General features: G+C 38.7%; 4 protein-coding genes across 4 annotated transcripts; all 4 read left to right on the top strand.

The window, feature by feature from the left end:
- Positions 1-3,087: 3,087 nt before the first annotated feature.
- LOC6605712 (enhancer of split malpha protein) lies at positions 3,088-4,051 on the top strand. Its single transcript, XM_002030492.2, has one exon. The coding sequence runs from the start codon at positions 3,179-3,181 to the stop codon at positions 3,653-3,655; it is 477 nt and encodes a 158-aa protein (XP_002030528.1). The 5' UTR covers positions 3,088-3,178; the 3' UTR covers positions 3,656-4,051.
- Positions 4,052-6,107: 2,056 nt separating this feature from the next.
- LOC6605713 lies at positions 6,108-6,636 on the top strand. Its single transcript, XM_002030493.2, has one exon. It carries the CDS (start codon positions 6,180-6,182, stop codon positions 6,420-6,422), a length of 243 nt encoding a protein of 80 aa, XP_002030529.1. The 5' UTR covers positions 6,108-6,179; the 3' UTR covers positions 6,423-6,636.
- A 1,970-nt stretch (positions 6,637-8,606) lies between these two features.
- On the top strand, positions 8,607-9,474 carry LOC6605715 (enhancer of split malpha protein). Its single transcript, XM_002030495.2, has one exon. It carries the CDS (start codon positions 8,712-8,714, stop codon positions 9,159-9,161), a length of 450 nt encoding a protein of 149 aa, XP_002030531.1. The 5' UTR covers positions 8,607-8,711; the 3' UTR covers positions 9,162-9,474.
- A 3,631-nt stretch (positions 9,475-13,105) lies between these two features.
- Positions 13,106-15,914, top strand: LOC116801080 (DNA repair protein RAD50). Its single transcript, XM_032718642.1, has 2 exons — positions 13,106-13,156; positions 13,520-15,914. The coding sequence occupies exons 1-2, from the start codon at positions 13,106-13,108 to the stop codon at positions 15,767-15,769; spliced, it is 2,301 nt and encodes a 766-aa protein (XP_032574533.1). The 3' UTR covers positions 15,770-15,914.
- Positions 15,915-16,249: the final 335 nt, after the last annotated feature.

Raw genomic sequence — 16,249 nt, forward strand, 5'->3', positions numbered from 1 at the left:
CGGCAGGTAAAATGCGAGACACAAAGCGTAACCCCAAAGACATCAGAAATGCACGATAAAAGAGGATTAAACGAGACGAAAACGAAACGACCCCTCAAATGACCCAAAACTAATGCACCTCACGGAGGTTTTTTAACGGTCTACTGGCTGGCCATCAACAGCCATGAAAAAGCAATCATCGCCGCGAAGATCGCTGAGATCGGCTTATGATGCTTGCAGATAAGATTGTAGAAGAAACCCTTACTCTAAAAAACCATATATGTAGCACTGAGCTCTTTGGCAAATAAGAGACATAGTTTCTAAAGAACGTAGCTGAAATTGTACCAAGCGATCGTGTCGAGACTTGTTTCATATTTCAAGGATCGAAATTTGTTGCACGTGTGCAAACACTGCGACTGTGGGATGGTCGGTCTTCTTTATACCATTCTTTTTCAATTCTTACTTTGCGTTAAGAACAATAAAACATTTCTGTAAATGCTCCTATTTGGCAACAACAAAGTATTTAATGCAGCGCAAAGAATGAAAAGTAACAGAAACAACTGATTTTATAAACAATATTCTTTTTCTATTTAGTTTTGACAACAAATACTGTTTCAAAAATTTGTTGTTTTCTTGTATACAATATTTATTTATACAATAATATAAAATTTAAAAAAATATAAAATTTAAAAAAGTATGTAAAAAAATGAATGTAAATCCCACTCCTGTTAAATATTTTATTTATATTTTTTAATGTAATTATTTCGAAAAATTTTTCAAAATGGTTTTGTTATGGTACCTTACTTTTGATTTGTTTATCGAAAAATGTTTCAAATTGTCTTCTTTCAAATATTTTTTGAACTATACATTCTTTAAAAAGAAATTAACAATAACATTGGACAGTAGGGAAATGTATATATGTATGTACATTTTACGTAGTTTAATTTATTTATATTTACTAAAATTATAAAATTCGCTCTTATGCCGTGGGCTATACATTTTAAATACATACTATGTAATTTAAGAATATCCAAACGTGCATTTAATTTTGTATCGCATTTCTTACAGCACTACCTTAACTAGACGTAGAAATAAATATTCAATATTATTTGAATATATTTCCCATTATTAATTTGATCACCGGAGGAAAGCCATCTTACATAAAATCAACCTGCCACGCCTTCCATTAATAAGCCGAAAACGAAAACCGAAGGGTTAAAGATATGTGTAAAGTGTGGAGAGGGTCAAATCAGGTCACGTCTTCTGACAATCAAGAGCCTGGCAAGTGTGGACCCCAATTTAACCCCTTGACTCTGCTTCACTGCGATTGAAATTGATATAATGCACCCCACCGAATTGCGCAAAATAATAAACAGGTTTCCACTGCAAAGGGGAGAACCTTAAACCAAGGAAGCTCTGCGTAATGCGGGGCACAGCAATCAGACGGGGGCCAATTAGGGACCCTCCTAATGACCGTAAGGATGGCCAAAGGAACGAAACGGCCGTTACAAGAAACTCGAGTCCTCGTAGCCGTTACAAAATTATGAAAGTAACCTTCGGGGCAAGGGAAAAGGGCACATAACAATTAGGAAGGCGACTCATAAACGAAGTGCCGACGAAATTCCAGTAAAATGCGTAAACCGAGCCAAAAACCAAAACTCTGAAGATCCCTATCTGTACGTGCTTCTCCCGCGTCGAAAATTTTTCACGCATCAACAGAGCAGGTCCCTCGAACCGGGAAAGAACAACAATGACAAACAAATGCGATCGGAAGGAGCTGAAAAGGACCTGCCGAGATTTCCCGAAATGCGGCATTAATGCATATTGACTAACCTTGAGAGTCCGATCCCACTCCATTCCATCGCAATGCCAAGTACCCGAAAAATACGTTACTTTGCTCAACTACCTACAGGTTGGGAAAATAGGAAAAGGACGATCGGACGGAAGGACTTAGGGGCACTTTCTGGGCTGTCTCAATGAAATAACGGACAAGTCCCTTGTCCGTTTGGGTATTTCCAGCGGCGAGATTGTATCTCCGAGATATGCCAATCCATTGTTTGTCCATATCCTCCGTCTTTTTTCGGATAGTGTGTCGAATTTTAAAATCTCTCTTCCCTCACACTCGGGATTGGAATTTTTTCAACAAGTTTCGACTTGTCCGCTCGGTACTCTCCTGGAATTTTACGTTTGGGATTTAGGGATTTCTACTTTTCTTGCGACAGAGTCGAGCAGGTAAAGAGAGGTTGTGAGGGAGGGTACTCTCAGAGGGGGAGAAAGATCGAGAACGGACCGAGATCTATGAGACTGTCAAAAAATCCGTTAAAAACCTGCATCGAATGAGCAACTCGAGTGGGTAATACCCAGCATTTGAATCACGTGGAACACATATGAATTAATAGTAAATTATTTAGGATGGTATGCGATGTTCCTAAAAATCAATACTAATTGTAATATTTTAAATAATTGTTAAATATACAAAGCAGATGTATTTGTATTTATTGTAATTTACAGATGTACGTTCGTATTTACAGGTGTACGTCTTACATACGCCCTTCTTAATTATTTATTTTTAAAAATTTTTTAAGCTATTTTATATCAAATGTCTTAATATATATTTATTTCTTGCTAATATGTTTTAGTCTAATTTTGATACAGATCTTTAATGTCTATATATTTTATAAAGTTTATGATATCTTAACTTGCTCTATTTTATTATAATTTAATTTATTTAAATTCAATCTTACTTTTGCCCCTATCATCATTACTAATTTATATTAATTTATGTAAATGCACGCTTTTATATTACTTAAAAATAAACTAAATTTATTTTTATATACCTCTTAACTTGTAAAAACATTTTTTTATGCACACACAAAAATCCATCATACCCTGCTTTTTCAAGGGTAAGGACATGCTTTTGAGATCCCGAGATCGCTTTCTCTTCACTCTCTTTTGTCTCCCGCTCTCACTGTTTGTGCAACCACCTGCATGCAGTCTGCCTTCCCATTGGCTGGGTCCATCGATCGAGAGAATCGCAGCTCTGTGCGAGAATTCTCCCCCGTTGAGAGAATCCAAAGAGAGCAAATCGTATATAAGGAGTCGGTCGTGCAGCAGGAAAACCAGAATACTACCAACTCTCAACCGAGTGCAACCAACTAAGATCCCAAGTTTTATTACAAATCTCAAAAACCTTAACACAATGTCGTTCATCACACGGGAATACAAGTTTGAGAGCAGCAAGGTGATGGAGCCGAAATCAGATCAGCACACGATGGCCATGCGGAGTCTGAGGAAACTGGTCAAACCCCTTCTGCGACTGGTGAAGAAGAAGCAGCTACTCCGGAAGACTCTGGCCGAGATCCAGAACCAAAATGCAGTCAACGCCTCGCTGGAGGACATGCGCAAAGATCCGGCGGCCAGTTGCGATAACATGGCCAACGAGGAGCTGGAGCAGCGACTGTACACCGATCTCCGCCAGTGCCCCACCAACGTGGCCATGATCGTGCAGCAGGGTCAGCAACAGAGCATCGTGCCCGTCCATCCGGAGCAGACCTTCATCCCGGTCCACTTCGCCCGCACCACCAGCGGTACCTTCTTCTGGACCTCAGCCGAGGGAGCTCGTCAGCACCACGAACAGCAGTTGCGCCAGCAGTTCGACCGTTGGGTTCAGGCCTAAGCATCGCCAGGATGCACAGTTCCACTCCTCGATGCACCGGGAAAAACTCCAATTGGCAGCTTTAAGTGCAAGTGTCTCCGTCCATTGGTCGTCGGATGGATGCGGGTTCAGCTTCGCATGTTCGTAATCTCAGGGTGATATTAGGCATAGATTGGATTCTTTGGGCTCGCGTCCCAAGGGAAACACAACTCTAATTGATATTCAATTATCACAATCAAGCGTTACTATCGTTAACTCATTGTGATTCCTCGTGTCTTATTAGCCTTAAGTTAGTCTTAGTCGAATCATTGTCTTCCATGTTTGTTTGTTAGGGTCTTCGTATAGGAACTAGGCTAAGAATCATTGTCTTCCATGTAAAACTTTAGCTATAAACACTAATATCATATAAGAAATAAATAAAACGAAAAAAGGAAATTCTAATGTCTCTTTATTCTGAAAAATAGTATAAAATAAATGGCTGGAAAAAAAGAAATTCCAAATTGAATGACCATTGGAAGAATAGCTAAAATCTGTGATACAATTCTGATTTGAAAAATGTATTTTAAATTGGACTCGCTATGCTGGTGACCACATTCCAATTAGTGACTGCATTGTATTCATTCCTGCTTGGAGACCATTTGAATCCAAAAATGCTGCTGGTATGCAGTTGGAAATACTTCCGTAAGCACAATAACGAATTTATTTACGTTTATGTGGTCAGGCAAAAATGTTACAAAATATTCTTCTTTGTCTTTCATACAATTTCTGGATCTGTTATGGTTAAAAGGAGATTTTTGTTACATATACAATAGAAATTCATTGGCATTATCTATTTATGAAAAAACTAATAAAAATATTTTATAATTCCATTTGTATTTTAAAATGTTATAGTAAATAGTTAAAAATTAACTGTTTGTATCTACAAATATTAAAATACTACAAAGAATTCTTCAAGAACTAATTAGAAGAAACCCTTAGCAAATAACCCAGTCTAAAATTAATGAAATCATTTTTAAAATGCTACAAACCCGTGAATTCTTAAAATTATTTTAATGACAATATTGAATTTACGGCTACAAAGCCACCGAACTGAAATCAAATAAAGTTGCTTAAAATGCCAATGCATATCCAACTTGCACCCATTTTTCAACGAATTAAAGAATACATATATACTCAGTGTAAATAATTTTTCATAAGAAATATGCAACATAAATCATATTACAACACTCGATCCACAATATTTTGTTTCACGATAGCCACAAGCTAATTATGCAGGCTTCATTCAGGCGCTTGAATTTCAGGAAACCTGACACTAACAACTAAACTTGAAACGCCACCAAAATAAAATCTTCAAGTGCTTATAGGGAATTATGCCTGTGGAATAGTTAAGCGAGCCACAAACACGCGAGGTTCCTGGTTGGTCACCCCCCAAGTGGATGGGCCAGGATCCAATCCCACTCCATCTAATGCGACTGTATTGGAATACGAATGAATACCAAATTACAAGTGCCAAGTATTTCAATAGGAGACGAAATTCGAATTTCAACACGAGATGAAATTTTAATTTTCTTGGAGAGCCCAAACACACAAGTGTGGGGACAGTGAAACCTGTCACAGAAAGCCATATTTCCAAAGTGGTGGTTCCATGCAACAAGAAATCCAGAAAAATCTTAAGTTCCAATAGCAGATTTAAGGGAAAGATAAAGAAACCTTTCATGCAATAAAGGAAGAAATTCGGGTTTCATCACGCACAAAATTCAAATTTTGCAAGGAACCAAAACAACAACCCCGAAGAACAAGTGTGAGAACAGTGAAGCCTGCCAGATCAATTCCGCTGCAGTGAGCGTGGAATCTGGAAAATCCCCGCGCACCTCCAACTGATAGTTCACTGTACTCCAAAGGACCACAATCTACCTGTACTGATCAAAAATGAAATGTTGACGTGTAAATATTTCTCGTTTGCCGACAACATGTGTTTAACGAGGGTCTGTCAATTTTATCCTCCACTGTCAGCCTATTAACAATTAATAGCCAAAAACTAATCAAGGCATAAATTCGAGCCGAGTCCTCCGCAAACAAACCACTCAAATTACTAACCCGAACCCGATGCAAAAGGGATGATCGTTTATTTTTTCATTTCTTTCATTTTTTCCTATTTGTTATGCTTGCCGCATCGTCCTCCTATAGGCATTCGACCGAATTTATACTCTCCCACGACGAAAATCGAGGGAGAGATTTATTTAGGACCTACGAAAATTGTGGCCTTACTTCGCACACGTGCAAGGGTCGCTCAAAAAAGGGACCCGAAACGATCCCGAACTACCTGCAGAGAGTTGAGGAATGCGTGACTCTCATATTTGGAGAGACCGAGAAACACCTGCGCGCCAGGACTCGTCCTGATTGGTCGGCTTAGGGGTTGATTTCGCCAGGATCGGGTATTTAAGCGGTGCGCAATGCCGAATAGGACATCACATTCAATCGCAACGTTGAACAGCCAAGTTCAGTCTACCAAGCAACCAACTAACCAACCAACTAAACAGCAAAAATGGCCTACGAAACTCTGATGAACACCACCTACACCGCCACTCCTGTCTGCCAGAAGAAGACCTACACCCCAGCCAAGGCCATGAAGAAGATCTTCAAGGTGGCCAGCAAAATCTTCAAGGCATCGGGTCACCAGCAACTGAAGAACCACAGCATGCCGAAGGAGCTCCCACTGCCCACTTCCGAGGAGGAGCTGCAAAACGCCCAGAACGAACAACTGGAAGCCGAGCTCGTCCAACTGTGATCGAGGAAAATGGGAAATCCGAAAAACAAACCCACTTCCCAATCAGCTTTAAAGACTCCAACGGAATCGGTCTCTAAACATCCGCAACAGCTTTAACTCTCCACACTGTGCAAGTGGAGATTTTAAAACGAAATGCACAAATTATCAGCTTTAATCATTGTCTTCCATCTATGTTTAAGAGAGTATGAATAAATACATAATATTAATACCGAAACATGTTTGCATTTCTGATTTCTTATTCGAACTTTCCCTTTGTCATTGTAATTTCCTCGAAGGTTTTCCAAGAATCTGTAAGCCAAAAAACCGTTCTTACCCCGTACCCCTGACCCTGCCGCATTCACGGAACAGCGAGACCCTAAGAACCTTAGCTCGAAAAACAAAAACTTTACCTGTTCCCTTTTGTTGGAAACCTGTTGTGGATTCGAAAAACTCGAAAAATCAAGCCGAGTGAGCCGTGGAAACCTGTTACCTCCAGGCGATTTCTGATTTTCGTTTTCAGCGCTCCTTCTTAGGGTTGGGCCCTGGACAAAATAAATCTCGAATTGCATCGGAACAGGTAGAGGGTCCCGGTCCCAGTCCCTCGGATGATAAACAAAAAAAAGGGGCCCTTTCTGCTACGAGCAGAAACAAAGCCAATCCTATCTCAATAATAAATGCGAAAAGGCCGCACGGTTCGGTTCGATCTTTATGGCATTTCAAAGGGGGCATTCTCGTACATAAGATCGTGTGTGCGTTATGTAAATAGTTTTACATAAAGTCGATGCAGATTCCTTATTGAAAGCATACAACCAACCAGGTACAGTTCGGGATAATGTGTCACAGGTTCAGGACCAGTTGGAGTTATTAATGGCCAATGAGATCCCAAGAAAATAATGATTGCATTTTATTTACAACTTTATTAAATAAACAAAAGTTCAATTGGTATTAAAAAATCGAAGTAAATATTTGTGTTTAAAATCAAGGTATATAAATATTATTAAAATTTATAAATATAGGTGTTGAAAGTAAAATTATTAAACTGCTATTTTTTAATTTTGTGATTCACACTCTGTGATGTGCAGGAAATTGCTTATATTGGGATAAATCAGATAACAATATTTAAACCATTACTAAACATTTCAATAAATTTATTTATAAGTTAGTCGCAAAAAATGTGTTGTAGTCGCTTTACGAACAAAACAATATTTTATGATATGTATTTCCCGTGCCCTCTGTTTAATGACTAATTAATTATTATTAATTATTCAAAGATTCCAAGTCCACTTACTTAATAAACCATAGACAACAAACTTCTTCAAAACAAAATACTATACTAAATATAAGGATTTCAGTTCATTTTTCTTGTAATAAAAGAATAGAAACCTCAAGTAAATTTATATTAGTGATTGCTACAAACACAATTTGATATCAATAGCGCCCAAACATCTAAACAAACTTCATCTGCAGTTTTATATTTCCTTAGGATATTTTGAAAAATTTGAACACGGGTTACAAATTCTCACAGGCTGTAAATATAAATGTGAGGCGAGCAATCACCACATCCCACAATAAATGAGTTATAATACGATACATTCACAAAAAATGAACCCCCATTCAATTAATTAAGGGTTTGAACCAAAAAAGTGAGGACTAGAGATGTTCAAAAATGAAGCCCTCTTTCGTGACACGAAAATATTTGCTGCCCAAATAACCTCAACACGAAGAGCTCCCCAACTGAACGTGAGAATTCTCAAGATCGTGCCTCAAAGGACTTACTGCGATGCCATCCCTAATCAGCCGAACAAAAAACCTAAGAATGAAAGTGCACGATTTGTGTAAATTTGGCTTAGAATGTAGCTGGTTTTCGGTTACAGGATCGACATATTTCTGATGAACTGGCAAAACAAACCCAGTTGAAATCCAAAACAATAACTGGGTCTCCGAGAGAAGGCCGGCAATGTGCTGTTCCCACGCCAAGGATTCGTTTGGGCCCCGGTGGATAATTGTCTTGGAAGGAGGAATGGGCCCGAGATTCCCACGCTTCGCACAAGATCTCGGATCTCAGGTCCTGCAGGACCTACCTGCTGCCACTGACTAACGTGTGAAATTTCGTATCCTTGCACCTGCCTGCCTTCCGAGCGTCGTGATTGGCTGAGATGCTGTAGGATCGCTCCTGACTGCCAAGAAGGTATAAATAGCGCCTCTGATCTTAGAGACAGCATCACACAGCATCCGAACGTCGAAGCGAGAACATCTCAGCACGCATTCTACGCACTCACCACCAGAAAATATCCGAACGAAATTCATCTAATGTCGGCCATCAGCAAGCAGAAGACCCTCAACACCATGTACAAGTCGAAAGTGTCGCCTTCTCGTCGCCTGAAGAATCTGCTGAAGCCGCTGCTCGGTCAATTCTTCAACATGAAGAAGGAGCAGCCCAAGAGGAGCTCCTACATCGCCTCCGAGGAGAAGGAGGCCGAGTTCGAGTGGCTCAGCAACGATATGGACAACATGGCCAACGAGCATTTGGAGCATCGCCTCATCGAGGAAATACGCCAGTGCGCCAAGGAAGATGCCGTCATTGTTTACAATGAGAATGGATCCGGTGAGCTGCACACCATCGACCAGGAGGATTACTATGTACCAGTGCATTTTGCCCGCACCAATGCCGGCACCTTCTTCTGGACATCGGTGCAACCCAAGGCCTGCGAACCCTATGCCATCGAATGGAACTTCCTGGACCGTTGGGCTCAAGCTTGAACGAAGTAATCGCCTGGAGCTGACACTTCAACCTTGAACGAAAAATGGGTTTTTTCAACTTTCGATTGGGATAACTTCAACTGGACTGGAGCTCGGTTCTCCAGCGGGATGGGTACTCCAGAGTTTGGGCACTTCGACTTTGGGTTCATCGATCTTGGGCAGCGCTTTGCGGTATTTCTAACACACTGGAAATTCCCAAAAAAGCGATTGGGCATCCACAGAATATTGTGGCGGGAGATATTCCAGCAATTATTCCTTTTTGCTGTGCAAAAATGGATTTCAATTGTTTGGATTTTCAGAATACATTTGTAAAAAAAAATAAACATTGAAAACATATTTGAATTTCTTATCATTTGCGATGCATGGCATTCTCAACATGTGGGCCAGTTTTGGGTTAGGATGCGATAGGTCCTGTCTGCAGATCCTTCAAAGATGTGGGACATTCCCACGGCACCACACATGTGTTGGGTTTTTGTTTACTGTTACCCAAAGATCTGGCTGAGATTTCGGAAAATATGTGGAAAGCGGTGAGGAAATCTACCATCAGCTCAACATATGAGCGTTGAGATAAGAAGACAATGGTCTCGGTTCAAATATTTTAAACAAACTTCGGATAACTGTTAGGTTTCAGATAGCAGCAGCAAATGAAAGCCTTTTAAATTTATCTTATTCTTCTTATATTTTCAAGATATCCCTGATTTATATAAGGAAGTTGATATCGAATTGAAGATATATTAAGCTAGAACGCTTAAACGTAAAAAATTTAATTTAAAACAATCAAAAAATAATATTAACTTAGAAGTTTCTAATTTTATTTTCATTTTACCATTCAATCACCTCTGTTGCCATTATAAAGGGGCTTATGAACATTATTTTCTGTTTAAAAAAATATGCCTTATAAAACCGAAAAAAAATTAATTTAAAAAAAAATTTTTTTTATATTGCTTATATTATAATATTTCAAAATGTCTTCAAATGAAGACAGAAAGGAAAAGATAGCAAACAAAAGATAACAAACAAAATAATCTCACTTACAACTTCCTTACCTTTCGCAAAATCATTTCATACATTTTTAACCTTGAATATCATACTAAAATGTAAATCAAACTTGTATGTTTCGAGTTGCCTTGAAGATAAAAATCCATCCTAGATTTGGGATAACCTTTTAAAATAAGAAAGAACACAAGATGGATTTTTTTGTTAGTCTTCCCATGAAGAGCTGATTTATTTCAACAAAGGAAAAACTAATTTTTACTAAGCTAGATTGCACTTAACGGTATTGGAAGACATACGCGATGCTGTTGCTTTTCTTATCAATAACAATATCTGAAGATTCAAACATAACAGTGGCTTAACAACTAAATCTCAACTTTGAAGGGGTTAACAATCACAGTTAACGTTCCAGGAACGTGAAACCAACAACAAATGGATTAATAACAATATTAGTTAACCACAAATTAGCTAATATATTGCACATGACGTTGTGGGGGTGTTGACCTTGGGGAAAACGCACTCGAAGCGGAGTCTTCAGTTCGAGTTCTTGTGTCCCGCCAAGTCACCATTGCACTTTCCTCCAGCCCGGTCCTGTTCGGTCCTCCATCTCCATGATCGCCATATCCTTGTCCATGCCATTCTCCTTCTCCCACTTGAGTGGTGGGTGGAATGATGGGCGTTGGGAAATGGGAGGGCCAAGCGGTCTTTAAAGCTTCGGTACCATCCAAAGTTACGTAGAACTACGTAGAGGGTGCGCTTGGAGCGCGTTTAAAGCTGCAACAACCTCGTCGAGCGCCACCCCCTCATCCCATTTTTTATTTTGGGAGAGAGTGGGTGGGTGTTTCACGAGATGAGGCGATGTGATCGTTAACGGTTTACATTGAGCACTGACTCGACGATCGACGGATCGCCGGATTTTATACAACTCGCGGACGGACGACGTTGACGCCGCTGCCGCGTAAATAGAGATAAACAAAGAGCACTTACACCAACTCACACCAACTCGCGCTCACTCACACTCGCACACACACACACACAGCCGTTTGCCTGACTCTCTTGGGTTGCGTCTGTGTGTTCGCCCTTCGTTATCAACCATTTATTGTGGGCCCTTTTCGGTTATCTACAGTCGACGGGCTACTACCCATTTTTATGTTTATCACTTTTTACCCTCCCCTCGCACGATCTTCTGTTTACTTCAGGTCATCCGATTCGGATGCACTCGGAGAAATGGTTTTCGTCCGTCATACCTTGCTTGCGATAGGAAAGATAGTTCTGGAAAAGGAGCATCTTACAGTAACATAAATTGGAAAATAGTATGTAATGAGAATAAATGTAAAATGAAAAAAAAATAGGTAAAACGTGACCTTGAACTGCAAATTAATGTGCGCCTAGCTCAAGACTTTGCTTATTATTATGAATCCGAACGTCATAAAATGAAATTTAGTTGTCTAGGATAAAAATTAATCCAGAAAGTAGGCCACTTTTTTTATAATATTATTATCTATTACCCAACATTATCAATAAACATTAGCAAAATTTATAAATTAGAATACTTGACTTTGTATTCTTAGTTCTAAGTACTCATTACTTTTGATATTATTTTCTATCATTTTATTTAATTCCTGTACTTATACTAATTATTTTTATTATTTATTCATCATCAACATTAAGGTGATGCGTCTTTTTCTCAAGCAGCATCTTTGTAAAAAACTATCTACATTTGAAACACTCAGTTATTTCTCAGACTGTACTGCACGCTGGAAACTCTTATGACTTTGTCGTTTCCCTTCTGCTCATGGTGTGATTTGTTTTCGTTTAATCTTCTTCCACACGCACGTTCGGCAGCATCTCTAGGGTCCGGGCTCGGGTCCGGTCCGCCGCACCTCTCACTCCAAAATCACTCACTCCAAGAACCCAAGACCGTCCCTTCTGCTGACTCGTTTTTAACGATCTCGCAGACCCCAAAAAACAAGAAGGGTCCCCCCTTCGTCAGTGGAGCTTATGTGCATTCAGAATGCAAGGCACCAGTGTGGATACAACAGATCCAGATACATACGCTGCATATAGAAAGTGTATGCCTGTAGATATATGTACAAGAGCGCGTACGCCCCTCTGCAAATGCAGTTTAATGACCGTTCATGACCAAGTCAATCAGATGCGGGACTATTAACTATTTACTATTTACGCATGGCAAAAATCAGGGGAAACTGTTCTACGACGACTATCGCCGACACCCTGGAATGGGGCACCTCTCAAAAAACAAATTTGATAATATATATACAGGGAGCAGAACAGCGGGGTAGTTCAATAACTATTATGATAAATAACAAAATGTTGGGGTAACAGCATTATGCTGGTTAAGTTGATGTTTCTGTGTCCTCACTTTAAGATTGCATAAAGTTAATCTTTCTAAATATGTTCTATGTTCTAAGCACATGTTACTTATGTTACCTAAAACAGATTGCAATGATTACCAAATATAACGAGATATTGTACCAAATATAACGAGATATTGTATAATATCTGCATAACTTTATTCACAGAAAACTGATAGAGTTTCTCATATCTTTATCAAATTTTGAATAAATCTTTCGGCTGTTACTGTTTAATCTGGGTCTTATCAATAAATACCTCTACAATTACCAAGCAGGTAGGAGGATGGCTAGAATTGCTTCCCCTAATCATTTCCTTTTTGCCGTGACTCCTTTCGAGAACCCTCCTCCTTATAAAATCATGGGAACGTACGTTATGCGTGCGCTCCTCACGCGCAGGACACGTACGGAAGAAACCGTGGGAATCGAAACCGAAAATGCACCTAAACAAAAATAAATGCACCAGACCTTAGAAGAGGGTAACAATAGACAGGTCCCTCCGCACCCGGGCCATTTCGAATGGAATTAGAAAAGGTTGCCCAGGTGGAGTTGGGGGTCGATTTTAATGGGCCCCGAAGAATGAAAGCAATCAGATGTAAATCTAGCAGCCAAGTTAGCAGTCAAGTCATGGTAAATGGGCAACCCCTCGGTAAAAGTGGAGAATTGTGAAAAGGAATCATCCCCGGGGCATTTACAATTACAATTTTTTCAATTGTATAAGAAATAGTTGTAGCGTGCAAGTGGCCACAGAAATAAAATAGAAAATAGGAATAGAAAACAAAATCAAATTAAAAGTGCTCCTAAACTGATTCCTTCTTCGCTGAAATATAAAATCTAACAGTATCCTTATTTGTCCACATATTTAATAAGAAAATTAGTAAAAATTAACTAGTATAACTTTTTTCATGTAAGTCGAAAGTTAAACTTTATATTTCCACACAAAAAAGCCTCATCAAGTTGTTTCCCTAAAAGTACTAGTAATGTATCTTCCAGATTCGTGTAGTCCTAATGCCATTGTATCTGGTTCTTGTGGCAGCAGTAAAGACATCGCATATTGCCCAGACAACGCCCTCAAATACAAAAGTCAACGCTGCGTTTCAGATTTTTCACGGCGACATGGACAAGTACGAGTTGTGTGTGAAGTTAATACGAGTTTGCCGCAAAGTATGGGATCAAGCTCCCGATTACAGCGATGCCGAGGAGAAGGCTCCTGATGGAATGGAGGTGAATGACGAGGATAAAGCTGAGTACAAGAAGGGGGATTGCATACCGCCTGGGCTGTCAAAGGACGGAGATCGATTGTTTTGGAAAATTGTCGCCAAATGGCAGAAGGAAATCGACGACAGGTTCTTGATCCAAAATCTCTTCGTGGTAATTATGACGACAGAGAATGGACGAAATACCAAGTTAACTTTTGGCAAATGGAACGGTTGGTGCAATAGGACCGATAATTTTGATGAAGTCACAGAAGTGCCCAATGATTCAAATGAATTTGTCAGCACACTAGTCAAAAGGCAAAGTGCCTTCAAAAATTGCCAAGTAAATGCAACATTTGGTAAGTGGACTATAAGCGAAATTAAAGGCACACGACAATTAGACAAAGATATCAACATAATTTCGAACTTTTTGTCAAAATTCGATAAGTATGCCAAGAGCAAGTGCTGTCCATATGAATTAATCAGAGATCGATTGGAAATCATAAACGATGGAATTGACTTTCTGCAAGAACTGCAGGGCATAGAATCTACTTCTGTCACAAATTATACAGATCTAAATACCGATCTTTCCAATCTGAAGGACAGAGTGGAGGACTTGTCTGATCTCATCCAAAGTAAAGGTGGTAACTACTCGACTGGAAAATGTTGCCCCAACATTTTGAGCGAACTGGAGAATTTTCGAAATGATTTTGCAGACAAACTTAAATTTGAAGGCACACAGGCACCGAAATTTGACCACCAGCCAAATATTGAAAAAGAAAAGAGCTTGCGAGAAATGATTTTGAGTTATGTTGGGGATATTGGTCTACTAGAAACTTCTCTTATGAACCAAACTAAAAAAAGTACCTATTGTGAAGGCGAACAAACACAAATTAAGAATATAAAACAAAAAATAAAAGACATAAGACCCGAAAAGTTCCTAGGAGAATTATTAAAACAAATAGAGCCATTAAATGAAAATCTAGCTGAAGCCGATCAAACTATTTCAGATGCGGAAAAGCTGCTCAATATGGAAAAGGAAAATATGCAGAAATTAAATTCCTTACACGGAGAAGAATGGCATCAAAAGAACAAATCCTTTAAGGATCTCGAATCGAAAGTGAACCAATTGGAATATAGAATCAATAACTTAAACGTGTTGGAAGACGTAAATTGGCCAAAGCTTAGAAAATCCGTGGACGATGTTAATAAAATGGTCGAAAACAGTCCATCATTCTTCGCTAATATAACAATTATTTCCATGAAAAATGGCATGAAGTATTTCAAAGGTCAATCAACCGCAGATTTCCCTATCAACCTAGAGAAAAAAAGTGAAGTAAGATTTTGTACAAATGAGTCTATTAAACTAAGTGACAATTTGGAAAAAATTGAAAAGGATAAAAATAAAATTGTCGCTTATCATAATGAGCAAGAAAATGTTGCCAAAGCGCATTTTAACGAACTTTTAGACAAGGAAAAAGAACTGCAATATTATAGCCCGAAAAGCTTAACCTTAACAGACATGAGTTATAAATCTGATCAATCTGTTCCAAGCACGAACTCATTACAACTAGAGATTAATCAATTGGAAAAAGATATAGACAATTTAACAGAGAACGGAATCGAAAAATTTAAGAGGCAACTGCAATATACCCGATTAAAATTCGAAATGGATAAGCAACAAATTGATAGCAAACTTGAGGAACAGCTAAGAAATATAAATCTTTTCAGAGAGGAGATGAATAAGGAAGAAAATCGAATCGCAGAACGTTTAGCTAAATTAGACAGACCCAAGGAATATGACGAAAAACTAAGCAAACTTGAGGCTGAAGCCATGGATTTTCCAAAACAAATAGCGAGTTCGGAAAAAACACTTTTAGATCAAATCGCTTTGCTACAACAGCAAATAAATGCCCTGGAAAAAGAGGCGGAGAATACTGAACATAGGGCCGATCTATGCGACGCTGAATGCGATTTTGGTGATCTGGATTCTATTGATGAATTGATGAATAGGGTTCAGGCTGTCAAAAATAAATTAATTAATTGAAATCCCAAGATAGATGTTTAAAAGTCCATAAACTAATAATAATATATAATATTAATACAAAGATTTCCTAAGCATTGCTTAATGACATTTTTGGCATTGAATCTAATTCAACTTTAAGAACATCTTTAAAATTTCGGCATAAGCATCAAAGGAACGCAAAGTTAAAGGAAATTGCAATACATCTTAGATCAAACCTATAAATCTCATAGTAAAATGTAAATTATACATATTTTTATCATATTTATCATATCGGCTCCCTCGTAATTGCAATTTTTTGTTTCATTAAATGAATTAATAAAACACCTTTCATTTAGTATCATATTGTATCATGAAACAAACATGGTAACTTTTTACTACCAAGATGAACGTATTGGCATGCCCCGCTTCAATTTGAAAATCCCGCCCAATTTTTGACATTTGGCAACACTGTATTTTGGCTAAAAAAAATAATCGACGAAGTCGATAGGCCCAACAAGCAAT

This window comes from Drosophila sechellia, chromosome 3L (genome assembly GCF_004382195.2).
Source record: "Drosophila sechellia strain sech25 chromosome 3L, ASM438219v1, whole genome shotgun sequence".
Classification (NCBI taxonomy): Eukaryota; Metazoa; Arthropoda; class Insecta; order Diptera; family Drosophilidae; genus Drosophila; species Drosophila sechellia.